The sequence below is a fragment of the Phoca vitulina genome, unplaced genomic scaffold, assembly GCF_004348235.1.
Source record: "Phoca vitulina isolate PV1807 unplaced genomic scaffold, GSC_HSeal_1.0 scaffold21, whole genome shotgun sequence".
NCBI lineage: Eukaryota > Metazoa > Chordata > Mammalia > Carnivora > Phocidae > Phoca > Phoca vitulina.
This window is the reverse complement of record NW_022589724.1, coordinates 25446975-25461885: the sequence shown is the minus strand read 5'-3', so window position 1 is coordinate 25461885 and position 14911 is coordinate 25446975. Positions and strand designations below refer to the sequence as shown.

The following is a 14911-nucleotide window of genomic DNA, read 5'->3' as shown; positions in this document are numbered from 1 at the left end:
TATCTTTTATCATGAAGAAATTTTAAAATTCTAATGTAAACATTTTCAATCTTTTCCTTTCTGGTCTTTGTTTTTCTGACTTAAGAAATCCTTCACCAACACAACACCACAAAGACAGTCTCCTGTTGTCCTCTGCAAAAGTTTGAGTTTGCTTAAAAAAATTTCATCTAAATATACAGATGCCCAGTCCCTACCCCAAACCTCCTCGATCAGAATCTTCAGGAGTGGGATCTAAGCACCTGTATTTTTAACCAAAATAAATTCCAAAGGTGACCTGAGAAATGCTGGCAGACCCACTTCCTACCCACTGGATGCCCAGGGAAGGCATCCTCTACAGAACCCCATAGAACCAGTCACCTCTGCCTCTTTCACTGGCTCATTCTTTCTCTTTTTGTTCCCAAATGTGAAGTGCTCCCTGAAGTCCGTCTTTTGAAGGACTTGTGCACTTTTATGGCATCAGTATTGCTGACAAGTCCCAAATTTACACCTCTGGGCTTGACATATGCTCAGTTACCTTTCCTACTTCTCCCAGAAGTGCCAGGAGGTCAGTGTGGTTTTTCCGAAACTGATCCAACAATGTGGTTTCTCACTTCTGCCAGCACTCAATTATTTTCATAGTCTCCAAGCTATGGAATGAATCACTGTTGACTTCTCCCTCCCGAGCTCTATGGTCAGTCCTCAGCCACCGTGGGTGATCAACACCCATCCTCAGCCAGCCCAGTCCCTCCGTCTGACAGGTCTCTGTGGTCTGAATCCCAGACCCAGAAGATTCTGAATGCCAACAATGTCCTCGTCAGTCTTCCTGTCTCATCATACAATCTTAGGGTAGAAGAGACTTCCAGAGACTTCCAGCTCCACAGACTTAGGGACCATCTGGGGTCCAACCTATTATCTGTGATTGTGTATTCTCTATCAGATACTTGAAAAAGAGCTACCCAGTCTGTACTTACACACCATTAGTGATCACAAACACAGTATGCCCCAAGGCCCTCCATTCTGGCTATTAAGCCATTTTCTCCCAGAGTGAATTAAAGTCCACCACACCTGGATTTCCACCAGCTGGTTCTACATCTTCACCCTTTCATTCTTCTTGAATTTCTTTACCATCACATACCACCCCCCACCCCCACCACTGTGGGGTCGGGCCTGCTCCCTCTGAGCATTTCAGCCACTCTGCCTTTCTTCCTTTTCCTTCAGCTCATGAGCAGCTTCCGGGCTACTCATCTTAGGACCTGGAATGCACTCTCCAAACTCCTTCTTCCTGACCCGCCCTCTGCCCCCAGATTAGAAATTCCAAAGAAGGGGTTGGATTAACACCTGCCTCTCCCGCTAGAGTATAAACTTCACACTGGCAGGATCTCCCTTGGTTTTGCTTAATGCAAAATCCTTAGAACCTAACATAATACCTGTCACAGAGTCAGCTAGCTCTTAGTGGGGTTGTGTATGAATGAATGAATGAATGAATGAATGAATGAAAACAAGCCAGCTCACTCTTTGGGGCCATATAAAACAAGTTAAGGTCACTTCTATAGGAAAGCCCTTCAAAGATCTGAGGAGAACCGTCATGTCCCCAGGGCTTTTCTTCTTTACAAGGGGCCAGGGGTAACACAGGAGGGTAGGGTGAGCTAGACTGGGTAGGGTGAACACAGAGGCTGCTTCATAACTTTCTCTAGGATCAGGCCTGAGAGCACCCCCATGTGCTCTCAATTTCACTATCAGCTGCTGCTGGAAGTGAGCTCCATTAGATCGCATATTCACGAAATTTGTTTTGAGTCAGACATAAGAATACTGTAAATGTTGCCTCAGGTTAATATCAGAAAAATTCATTTCAGAGATTAATACGATGTCAGTAATATGAGCAAACAAAGCAAATGCTATGGAAGCCATCACAATGGAAGAATTGTGACCTCATTCACTAGCCATCAGTTCATGAGGTTCACATTTCCTATGCCTGGTAGTTGGTGTATTTCAATAAGCAGGTGATACAATTAAGTGCAAGTGACTGGTGCTGTAACATTAAAAAGTGGATCAGGTGAAAAAAAAAGTGGGTCAGATCCTTGCAGTTTATTGCATGTAAATTATAGCACAAAAAAATTCTTTAAAAATGTCATACGGAGAAAACATAGAACCCTGGCCTTAAACTTAAATAAATATCTATATGTACAGGGAAATTATATGTGTATAAGTGTTGCCTATATTTACTTAGCCCTGTCTAGTCCACCATTAATTCACTGCTTGATCACTCCTTCATGAGTCCTCAGCTCTACAACTGTAAAATGGGGCTTGAATAATGAATTAATTCAACAAATACTGATAACTATGGTACCTTCCTCATAGGGCTGTTGGGTTTAATGAGAAAATACATATGAAGAAGCACTTAGCATGATTTCTAATTTGAGCACAGTAACTATTTGAATAAACAGAAGTTGTGCTCCATGCCTCTCATTAGAAAGATGTGTGTGTATGCTTGAAGAACAACCCAAAGAAAAAAAAGTCTCTTTGTGACAAGCTAGAATTTGTTGAAATCTGAAATTTTCACACTTTAGGAACATAGCTGTTGGGGAGGAAAAATTTTTCCTCTACTCTCTTAGGTTCGGAAACTGAGGCCCGCGAATTAACCAAACAAAAAGGTAGATCAACAGAAGTCAAGGCATACAAGTTTAATTTTTAATTTTACATGCACAAGGGCTCTGCAGAGGAGCAAACCCCAAAAAAGCAGCTAGACTCAGGGGTTTATATACCCTTTTAACAAAGGGCAATAAACTGTGGAGAAGGGACTAATCAAAAGAAGGATTTGAGGCTCTTCTAGGAGTGGTAAATCGTGGTAAGATAAATACATGGGCAAAACTAATGGCAGATAAAAGTTATTTAGTAAGGCTTATTTTTGCAGACCCATCTTGATGCTTCGTGTGATCTGAGAATCAGGAGGAGTATGGTCTCACTCTGCCAGGACCTCCTGGTCCTTTCCCGGAAACTGAAGCTGCCTGTGCCCTACTCACCACGGAGCTCAACAGCCCCTGGAGAATAATAGCTAAAAGCAATCAGGTTTCCTAAGGAGGTTATGCCATTGCTAAGAATTGTATTCCTTCCTTCACTGTCTCTGGCAGTAAAGGTTGTTCTCTTCCTCTAGGTTTGGGAGAAGTGAGGGGGCACCTTTACAAAAGGAAATTTATGCCCTGCTTTTAAGGCAGAGAGTTCTTCCTGTGTGTTTTTTCCCCATTGCCTTCAGCTCAAACTAATCTTTATGCCAAGTAGCATATTTTGGGGTGGAATATTTTGATCTCCTTCATAGCCCATACCCATATGTGAAAAATTCTTAGTCTCAAGCATAGAAATAAATGCTCTGGAACTGACTGAATTTTACCTTGAGGGGACCTGGGAGAGGGGAGGGGGGAGGCCCAGGCTACATTTTAAATGATCTCTGTATTCTCTTTCTAATTTTCTGCACCAATTTAGATCCACTCCACGCTTATCTGTGCACAGTTTTCCTGCAGGCACATTCAGACCATGTAGCGGAAGAAAAGCAGCTTACTTTGTGCTTTTAAGGCCAAACTATATTTCTGAAGGGCTCTCTAAAATGTTGACTTCACTAAGCTACTCTGATTCTGAGATAGTCTAAGAAAATGAGACTATGAAGCCAAGAGTGAGAAAGAGCTTTAAAGAAAGCAAAGAAATAGATAAACCAAACTTAAAGAAATGTAGGAGGCAAAGTATTTTAATAAGAACATTTATCACTATAGAAGATGACAAGAAAACAAGTCTGCTTCCGAGGCCAAAATGGGACTTATAAAAATGAGTGATAGCTAGGTGAATTTAGGGCAGGGCAGCCTAAAGCATTTCCTTCTGCTCTGTAAGAGCAACGATTTAAAAGAATAATACTATCTAGTCACTATTTATAGTGTGTCCTTATAGTGTTCTGGTACTTTGAGATGAGGTGAGCACCAAAAATGGGTTGCTGGCCCTTGAGGACTACAAAATTTGAAAGAATAGAAAACTCGAATAGTCAGAGGAATACAATTCTTAGCAATGGCATAACCTCCTTAGGAAACCTGATTGCTTTTAGCTATTATTCTCCAGGGGCTGTTGAGCTCCCATGGTGAGTAGGGCACAGGCAGCTTCAGTTCCCGGGAAAGGGCCAGGAGGTCCTGGCAGAGTGAGACCATACTCCTCCTGGTTCTCAGATCACACGAAGCAGAAATGCAATTTTTAACTCCATGCCTAGCTTAATCGGTGAAGATCCTCTCCTTTTGATTCAGGCCACCTCCCTCCCTGGGGACCTCACTGCTCCTGTGCCTTCAAATATCACCTCTAAGCTAACAACTCCCCAGACCAAAGGTCCAATTTGGAACTTTCTCTCCAATTGCAAACTCGGACTTCTAAGGGTGGGTCCTAGTTCCACGGACCCCTGTGCAGCCCCGGACCACACTCACACCGACTCCTGTGTGTGGCTCAGCAAACTGCCACCTTTTCCCCCATTAGCCACTCCAGGTACAAGGTTCAGGGCAATCACCCATGTCTCCGCCCACAGCCAGCATCGGGTGGGTTGCCCGGTGCTATTCCTGCTGCCTGCACAGCATTGCTTTTGAAAGTTGTATGTTTGTATCTGTGTATTTGTATTTTATTCTTTGAAGAGAGAACACCCTTACTTGGTTCAAAACCCACAGAACCTAGAAGGTTGTACAGGGAAAGCCTCCTTTTCTCTTGCCCCCTCAGTTCCCCATTTCCTCTTGTATTCCTCCCAGAGACGTTTAGCCATTGACAAAGAAAAATGCAAGTTCCCTTTTCCTTTTTTCCCACACAAATGGTAGCATGCTATACACAATTCTACTCCTTGTTTTTGTTCTTTTTTTCATTCACTGTATCTTGGAGATCTTTCCAAATCGGTACCCAAAAAGCTCCTGTATTCTTTCTTATGGCCACAAAGTATTCCACTGAGTGGATGCATCATATTTAACCAACTCCCTAGGTAATGGTTTTTAATCTTTTGCTATTGTTAATACTGCTGCAATGCCTAGGCTTGTCTACCATTTTGCACCTGTGGGCGTGTGTAGAATTCCACAATGTCCTTCATTCCCTCACTACTCCTCTCTTCTCCATTTCCATGTTCTCTGTGTTAGCTCAGACCCTCATCATTGCAGAAAGAAGCCTCCTAGCTGGCACCTCTGCTCTATCACCCTTCACCTAACACCCAACAAATATTTAGTGACCACTTTCTACATGCCAGGTGCTCTGCTAAGATAGGGAAGAACAAGACAGGAAACACAAACAAAGCAAACCAAACCAGACCCCCACAAATCCTTGCCTGTCTCACAACCATGGGAGCTGTGGGAGCTTATCAGTAAATCAGAACCCTCTCTTCTCTGTGTTTGGAATCGGTTAAGAATTAGTGACAGGAGTCAGGCAAATGGAAATCAAAATATCAACTTCCTTACTGTCAGAGTCTCACTGGCAAATGTGGTTGAGCCTGACAACCAAATGGCCTTCTTATTATTCCCCCATCCCTCCAGTTTCGAAAGTGGAACAGGCCATTTGTAGGATACTTGCCTGGATGGTTGCCAGGGGATGTGCTGTCTCAGGACCGCTGAGCTCCAACAGGGGAGACCAAGGCAGACGGGCCTCCATGCCTGCCTCTAGAGGACTCAGATGTGTTTTTCCAAATGGAAACAAGAGAGGAGATAACACACAAGCTCTGTGGACAACCAAATCCCAAGAGTGAGAGGGGCAAGGAGAGAGGGACAAGTTATCGGTTCAACCTCTTTCCTCCATGCAAGTGGAGCAGGAGTTTTTCCATGGAAACAAGAAGACAGGGGAACAGAATTTCCCCCAACTGTAAACCAAAAAGCTTACTTTCTAGCACTGTCTTTTAAGCTTAAGTGGCCCTTCACTCAGGAACAAACTAGGTCTTTCAAGGGTTTTGGAAGCTGTTTTAAAAATGTCTAAGTAACAAAACTGCCTTATATTTGTATAATGCCTTGAAGACAAACTCTTTCAAATACATGCCAACTTTCCTCAAAAGATCAAAAAGTAAACCACTGCCAATTCACCTAGCGAGGGAAATGAAGTTTGAATTACCCGTTGTAAGAAATCCAACTTTTTGGTAGGATATTTTCATGAATCATAGTAAAAGAGAATTAGCAGGTAATTCAGAGGGGATTAAAAACTTTTCAAACTTTCTTCCTTCCCCTTCTGGCTGACGTCCATTTAAGGCAGAATGGTCCCAAAAACCATCTTTCTAATAGCTTTCCTTAGTTTTTCCCTAACGTACTCAACACGTCTCGGAAGAAATTTTACCTCATTTCGGGTTGTTCATGGTCCTGAAACAAGGTTATGAATTGGGAGAAGTGAGGATTGCAGAGTCTCGCACTCGGCCTCCTGCCTTCCCTTCCCAAGGGAAATCGCAGTATTCTCAAAGGTGCTCCACAGCCGTCTGATTATCACATTCAGTTGTCAGACTGCAGTTCCCTCTGCAAATTTTCGGTTGCATTAGACACCATAAGCCAGCGCCTGAGTCCCACCACTAGGGATTCCAATTAAATAGGTTCCATGAGCCGTATTTTGAAGAAACTCCCTAAGTTATTTTTGTGATCACTCATAGACCACTCCACATCTTGAAATCCCTCCAAAGGCTTCCATGACCCATTTGAATCCTCTTCTCCTACCTCCTGACACCTTTTCTTCTCCAAGGCTGCTCTGCTCACCAGGGCAGACAAGAACTATCTCTTCTTCCCCTGGTAACATACTCGCCCACAAAACCAGGCGTGGACACGTGGCCCAGACCTTCCCCATGCTTCTTCTAACGAATGGGAAAGATTTTTCCTCTCAAGTTTCGTGCTACCTGAGATGTCACCTGCTGCATGGTGACAACTCATAGACAGTAGGAGCCAAGGAGGCCAACACAGAAGCAGGGATAAGAATTTGGAGGACACGGGAGTGAGAAAGAAATGCACTGACCAGGCAGCATTTGCGTCCTTGGATCTAGCCATCCCTGAAGCCAGATCCATCCCTTTCCTTAATTTGGTTATGTGAACCCAGACATTCTCCCTTTTTGGCCTGAATTTGAGTTGTATTTATTTAACTTACAACCAAGAAGACGCAGCCTAGTCCATCTCTTATTTGGCTCCTGGTCTCGTTGCTGTACGCAGCTGTGAAATTAACTTTGCCAAAGCAGGGCTCAAACCATCACTTGCGTGTTTCAAACACCCTTCAGAGGGTCCCCGTGGGCCAGGGATTAAGTACAACATCTTTTACAATATGCCCCTCAATCTGACTTTCTAGACTTCCTAATACTGCACCACACAAGAGGCAAACCAAGATCTGGCCATCTAGAATATTCTTCTCCCCATCTCTGCCTATTAAAAGGTAGTCCAAAAAAAGAAAAGAAGGAAGGGAGGTGCTCCTTTTTCAAGGTCCACTTCATATTACTGTCTCTGAAAAGACTTTCCTAAGCATCTTCTGCCCCCAGAGATGTAACTGTACCCCTTTTTAGTACTGATGGCATTTATCTAATGATCTCTGTCTTATTCTATCTTGGATTTTGCATTGTCTCATCTCAGGGCCCTCTCATTAATGGCAAGACCAACCACTCAGTTGCCCGAGTCAAAACTCAGAGGGTCACTTACTCACCCCACCACCCACACATGTACCACTCTAATCTTCCTCTCTAATATTTCTTAAATCAATCCCATGGTTCCTGCCACTCATTAGAACGCTTATATCTCTTCCCTGGCCACTTTAATAGGGTCCCCTGCCACAGCCTTATCCTGCTGCAACTTAGCTGCCCACTGACACCAGTTATTTTCCCAATTAGCAAATCTGATCATGCTATGCCCCAGCCTACAGACTCAAAACCAAACTTCTTAGTGGGTGGTTAAGCCCTCCCACTCCTCAATGGTTAAGTAGGCTTCTGTTTACTTTCCCAGGCTCACCACCCACCACTCCTCAACAAGCACTGGCCAAATGAGACTGTTCACGGTTCTCTGAACACTCAGAGTGCCTTGATGCTGCTGGCCTTTGCACATATGGTCACCTCTGTCTGGGAAGGCCTCTCCCACTTCTTCCTGGTAAAGCTCCATTCTTCAGGTATTCCCTCCACTGGGAAATCTCCTTGGACTGCCCTAGGGAATAGCACTTTCCTCACCCCCCTTCATCTGGAAGGAGAGGCTTTCTTTGCAACCCCAGTGCATAGCACAGGGTCCAGCACAGCAAACAGATGCTCAGTGAATTGTTTGATATCAGAATCTGTCCAGATTGGTGTCCAGTAAGACACTTTTATATTCTTCACTTGAATATGTATGCATATATATTCATATATATCAGGATGCCCTGTGAATGCCTACATTCCATAAACACTTTGCTCCTGATTGCATGGCTGAGCACCCTGAGGTTAGGAGACGAGCACTGGAGCTAGACAAATCTAGGTTCAAAACCCCTGCCCTGTCACTCAAAGGCTGTGTGTCTTGGAATGGTCTCTTAACCTTTCTGGACTTCAGCTCCCTTATCTGCAAAACGGAGCTAACAGTAGCTACCTCATCAGGTTTTCATAAAGACCAAATGAGAAAATGCATTTAGGATGTTTGCACACGTGCCTTGTACACAGGTAATCAATGAACACTGTTGAATGAATGAGTTAATGAATGAATGAGCGGCTCACAGAACGGCAGCGGTTCTTAAAGACACATCTTTCTAGCCCGTTTTCCAGAGAACCCAACATCGGACTCCTGGTGCAATCAGTTCCAAGTCCGGCCCTTGAGTCTGGGGTCCAGTCCTTGATCCGGACTCGGTTCACTAACCCCTTCTCCCTGCAGCCTAGCCAGCCGGTCGGCCGCCAATCACCAGGGCCTGGCCCACCCTCAACCAGATAACTCACCAATAGGGCCCTCCAGATGCTAATTCGGTTGCTTCCGCTGCATCTCATAGGCTCTCCCGCAGCCCTGCCCGCCCCTTTGACTGCGTCATGCGCGCAGAGCACTGTGGGGCTTGTAGTCTAGAAAAGAGGTGGCACCCAGGGCGTGCCCGGTATGGACCCGCACCTGCTGGGAGCTTGGGAGGACCGTGGTCCTCTTCGCCGCACCCTCTGTGGATGGAGCCCCGTCTCATTGCCCTTCCTTGCCAGCAACAGGATAATTCTGCTCAGATAATTCAGTATTTACAGAAATTTTAGGTTTCAGATTAAATCTCATATTCTCATTAAAGGGCCATTTATGGAAGGTATGGTGGTCACTCCGAAAAGCCCGTGGTGACTCCAGACTCGCCCATGTTTCCTTGAAGAATCCACGACGGAACTGGCAATCATGAATTTTTCTAAACGATGTGAACCTTGTACTTTTTTAAAAATATTTTATTTATTTATTTGACAGAGAGAGACACACAGCGAGAGAGGGAACACAAGCAGGGGGAGTGGGAGAGGGAGAAGCAGGCTTCCTGCCAAGCAGGGAGCCCAATGTGGGGCTCTATCCCAGGATCCTGGAATCATGACCTGAGCCGAAGGCAGACGCTTAACGACTGAGCCACCCAGGCGCCCCAACCTTGTACTTTTTAAACTGCATTATCTCTTCAGATTGTAAATGCTATCAAAGGCTCCCCATTGCCTAAGTTAGAAAGTTCAGACCCCTTGGCGAGGCATAGAAGCTGCTTCTATTTTGTATTTATTTAATTATGTGTGGTCACTTTTGTGAAAACAGCGTTTCTCGGCCTTTGTGGCATATGAGAATCACCTGGGGAGCTTCCTAAAGTACTGGTATTTGTGTCCCACCCTAGACCTTGGAATCTTGGAGGAATGACGCAGGCTTCCTGGTTCTTAAAGCTGCCGGGGTGGATTCTCATGTGCAGTCAGCACTGAGAACCGCTGGTTTAACACCTGTCGACGTTGCTAAAACATACTTTTCATGGATCTGAGCCTTAGCTCTGTAGTTCCCTCCGTTTAAAGTGGTCTTCTTCCCCTGTTCCTGTCCTGGCCCAGGCTCATCCTACCAGGCCGATCTCAGCTGATACCTTTTCTTCCCTGTGCTCCAGCAGAGTACTTACTCCTAATGCACTTTATACTTGGTTCTTTTCTTTTTTTTTTTTTTTTTAAGATTTTATTTATTTATTTGACACAGAGAGAGAGAGAGGAATCACAAGCAGGCAGAGTGGCAGGGAGTGGCAGAGGGAGAAGCAAGCCTCCCGCGGAGCAGGGAGCCCGATGTGGGACTCGATCCCAGGACTCCGGGATCGTGACCTGAGCCGAAGGCAGACGCTTAACGACTGAGCCACCCAGGCGCCCCTATACTTGGTTCTTTTCAAGCAGGACTGGAGTTATCTGGTTACTTGTCTGTCTCCCTGGATTGGCTATCAGTTCTGTGAAGGCAAACATGCCGAAAAGTCCTCTTTCGCCTTTGTGGAGCCAATGAATCAGAATCTCTGGGGTGGGCCTCGGGCATAATTTGTTTATGCTCCTCAGGTGATCGTGATCCCTGCCCCCAGCTACAAATTAGCTCCACAAAAGCACTGGGTACAGCAAGTATTGATCAATATTTGTCACACTGAATTGATGAGGCATCTCATTTGTTCGTAAGTCAATCATATTGTTGCACCTACTTGCCCTGGATTCCCCTGGAGAACTAAGCACCCTGTTTCGTATTCTCTTCATTCACTTATTCATTCATCCAACAGATATTTTTGTACATCATAACAAAGCCCTGAGGATTCAGGAGTAAACAGGAAAACACAGTTACCACCCCACGGGACTTGAGTCCCTATTAGTTATACTATACTTATTATTATCATCACTTGTTCTGAATAATACTGGATTTTTTTCCCCTTATAGATATGATTTGCTATTCAAGGGTAAGGACACTGCCTTATTCTCTTCTATCCCCAAGATGCTGCTGGCACAGAGAAGACATTCTGTAAATGTTCATTGAATCAAGGCAGCACATTTCATAGCACTTGTCAAAATTTGTTAGTATTTATTTGCATGATTATTTGATGAAGGGCTATCTGTCTCATGAGCTGCAAATCCCCTGAAGACAGGAACTGAATCTATTGTGCTCACCATGCCTGACACAGGGCCTGGCCAGAGTGGGTGCTCAGTGACTACTGCCAAGTAAAGGAAGAAATACACAAGGAAGGCATCATTAAGAACAGAAAGGGAATCTCCGAACCAAACATCCAATCCCCTCTCCCCTCCCTATTCTCCCCAAAAAGGTAAAAAGTATTTTCTTCCTGGGCATTAAGGGATTTCAAGTTAGAGTGAGCATGGGCCCAAACAGATGATGTTTCTTTTACTTACTTACAGGTTGACCTGCGACTCTACTTCAGGGTCTTCTGTTGGCCATGTCTGAAGAGGCTGGATTCCAAATGACAGAGATGACTTGGCTTTCCATAGAAGAGTTTGTGCCATCTGACTCCTACAGGACCCTTTGGTCAGCGGATCCATCAGTGGGCCTGGAGGCTGAGGTGCCGAGCTGAAGCAGAAGGAGTTAGGAAAGGCACTGAGATCAGAGAATAGGAATGGTAGGCCAACCACTGTCCTATTCTGGCACTCTTACCTTGAGGCCAGCCCCATGAGGAAGTCAGGAAGGGCAAAGCCAAGGCACTTCCAAGACCCGGGTGCCCCAGCGAGACTGCACCACGCTTCTCTGTGCAGAGCGATGCCCGGGCATGCTGTGGGGGAGGCCCCGTGCAATCCTGTCACATCCCTCAGTACTGAGCGAAGTCATCCACTATGTCAAGTGAGTGGGGTCTAAGGTAAGAGGAGGACCAGTGAGCACTCAAGCCATCGCAGATTCATTCAGAAAGGCAACATTCATTAAGAGGAAGTTCTGTCTAGAGTGCTTTTGGAGATTAACTAGAGGTGGGACCTCCACCACTGTGTGAGTCCAAGCGTGCTTGGTTTTCTCTCCTTACTTCCAATTAAAATATGCAAGAAAAGCCATCAAAAGGGCCTATGCTGGCAACAACACTGTAGACAGAGAGGACCAAACAGACCCTTCAAGACTAATGGCATAAATAGTATGCAAGGAGCAAAAGCCTGTTGAATAAATGAGTTGCATATGAGAATAAATTGAGAGATGTGTTCCTGCAACCTGCCTGCTCCTTTCTCTGAGGACACAGTGGGGAAGGTGGGAAGGGTAGTTCTGGGAAGAAGGGGCTGCTTCGCTAGGGAAACACAGGCATCTCGGCTCCGGACTGGAATTATTTTCTGAGCCAATTAGCAGCCAGCCTTCTTTCCTCACCCCCTACTCCAGTGCCAGACAAATAAGCCAACTAAATCCAATTCCTTGGACATGCAAAAACAGAAACCAAAAGCCATCTTCGATGGCATGTTGGTCAAAAGGGACTCTTTAGAATGCCTTCTTCATAAAGACTATGACAGGGCAAAGCACAGAAGGCCTACTGGCTCAAGCCGTATGATCCACAAGGCGGAGGCTTCTGCAGAGGGAACCGCCATCCTGCTGTGGGGCTGGATGCCGAGGGAAGAGAGGGAGCCTGGCCGTGGGGAGCCGCACAGGCCCTGCCCACTCCCGAGCTGCTGCCGTGGTATCGGCTGGGCTGCGGCCATGTTCAAAATGAAAAAAAGGTCACTGTTGCCAGGCCCATCTGCCATTCCTCTTCCAGCGGTGACCCAGCTTCCCCCGGAGGCCACGTGCCGCATGCCTGAGCCAGACTTCCAGATAATCTCACCCCAGGATGGCGTGAGGCCACTGATCTCAGCAGCAACTAGACCGACATCAAAGGCCCAAGCCTTCCACATCTGACAAACGGCAAGAGGCCAAGTTCCTGAGATGTTATCAGTTGTTCTTTACTCAGTGGGACCCCCCCCCCCACCCGCCACCAAGTCTTCTGAAACCCAGGCTCCCTAGAGTTTACGGCTGCCTTAGCAATCGACAAACAAACCACAAAGCAGGGCTTCTGGATGAGAGATAACTTTTTTTTTTTTTAAGATTTTATTTATTTATTTGACAGAGAGAGACACAGTGAGAGAGGAAACACAAGCAGGGGGAGTGGGAGAGGGAGAAGCAGGCTTCCCGCAGAGCAGGGAGCCCGATGCGGGGCTCGATCCCAGGACCCCGGGATCATGACCTGAGCCGAAGGCAGACGCTTAACGACTGAGCCACCCAGGCGCCCTGAGAGATAACATTTTTTGTTTCCTTTTGAAACTTCTAGATTTTTTTAAATTACAAATAATAATAATAATACATGCAAAAAATTTATTAAGAAAGTGCTCCTAAAAGAAACCCATAAGGGAATGGAGGAAGCAGGGCAGGGACGTGAGGTTTCATTTGCAGGCAGAGTCCTCTGAGGGGACAGCTTCGGTTTGGGTGAGCTGGGCTGTCCTAAGTGACCACCTCTGACAACCGAGCGACTGCTATGTGCAAAGTGAACTGTGGAAGCGTAAAATACATGCTGATTTCCAAGACTTAATACACATGAAAAAGGATTTAGAACACCTCGTTCATAATTTCTATATTGATTACATGTTGAAGATAAAATTCTAAAAATATTAGAATTAATTTTAATGTGGCTACTAGAAAATGTAAAATCACCTATGGAGCTCGCTTTCCATCTTGGACAGCGTCCCTCCAGGCAGACTGCCTCGGCTGCCCTGCCTGAGACAAGGCACCGAGGGCCACCGTGGGGCTGGGGGCAAACCCCCAGGTACATATACCCAGAGCAGCTGCATGGGAGTGAGGGCTGGCGTGGCTGTTGGAGCCAAAATGCACTGAAGGGGGGAGGGGAGAAACAGCCAGAAATGGTGAGGGGACCTGAGGGGATCTGACAGTGCCCACAACATCCCACCTCCACTCTCTTCCCACTTCCAGCTAATAGAGCGGTGCGATCCCTAGAGCTCCGTCCTCCTCCTATCTGCAAAGCTCTGTGACCTATAGGTCTGTAGATGGTGCAATGTTCTGTGACCTGCTTTTCTACCTAAACATAGTCTTAGACATCTCTGTACATCAGTCACTACAGGGACATCTTTTTTTTAAGTTTTATTTAAGTAATCTCTACACCCCACGTGGGGCTCCAACTCACGACCCCGAGATCAAGAGTCGCGTGCTCTTCTGACTGAGCCAGGTGGGCACCCCTAGAGGCACATTTTTAGAATGAGACAACCTTATATATTGCTTACATTCCACCTTTTCACTTATTTTAATCTTTAAATACTTAGGTTATCTCATTGTCTTAGCATGTGATTCTCTAGCCCTTGAATCTTTAAAAGTTTATTTAAAAGTACTTAAATACTACTTCTTTTAGACTTTGCTACCATTTACTTTTATGCTTTTGCCATATAACTTTACTCATAGAGTTTCATTCTTTTTTATCCTTTCGGCTAATTCTTGAGTTTCATTTTCTAACTGTTCAGATTCTGTTCCATCACTGTGAGTTTTAATCTTTTTATTCACTTGTTGGCTTTTTTAGTCTTACCTTCCCAATTTACAAAAATGTATGTTCCTCTTCATCTGACATTTTAGTTTTGTGGTCTCACTACTGAATATATCTAGCAGTTGAGAAACTTCTTGGAAGGATGGCAGAGCAAGTGTTCACTGGCATAACTCCTTGGAACCCATGGAAATAAGCAAAAATGGCTCAATATATAGAAGAACCTTATTGAAAGAAGAGAATGGCTAAACTCTATGCTCTGAAGACCTGCTGTATACAATACGTGTGGACAAACTGAAAGAGAACACCGAGTCCTACCCATCTGACGTCAGGTGAGGGACATGAGCAAGAAGGCTCTACACACCTGAGATGCCTGATTTGGAGGAATGAGGGCTGGAAGCATGGGAAAGACTGGGAAGAAGCTGTTTCTTCTTCTCTCTCTCTCTCTCTATTTCCACTGCCCCAGTGTGCTGATAAGAAGGGCTGGCCTAATCTGAGGAAAGGGTGAAGGTGAGAGGAAAAAGTGTATCTTAGGAGCCATTTGACCCTC

The 14911-nt window shown here is 45.4% G+C and overlaps 1 protein-coding gene across 5 annotated transcripts in view; it reads right to left on the bottom strand.

The window, feature by feature from the left end:
* GARNL3 (GTPase activating Rap/RanGAP domain like 3) overlaps positions 1-14911 on the bottom strand; it is a 143461-nt gene that overhangs the window by 115053 nt on the left and 13497 nt on the right. For all 5 annotated transcript variants that reach the window (XM_032418943.1, XM_032418946.1, XM_032418947.1 and 2 more), the window contains exon 2: positions 11274-11444. In XM_032418943.1, the coding sequence (XP_032274834.1) occupies positions 11274-11444 (171 nt within the window). The remainder of the gene's footprint in view (positions 1-11273; positions 11445-14911) is intronic.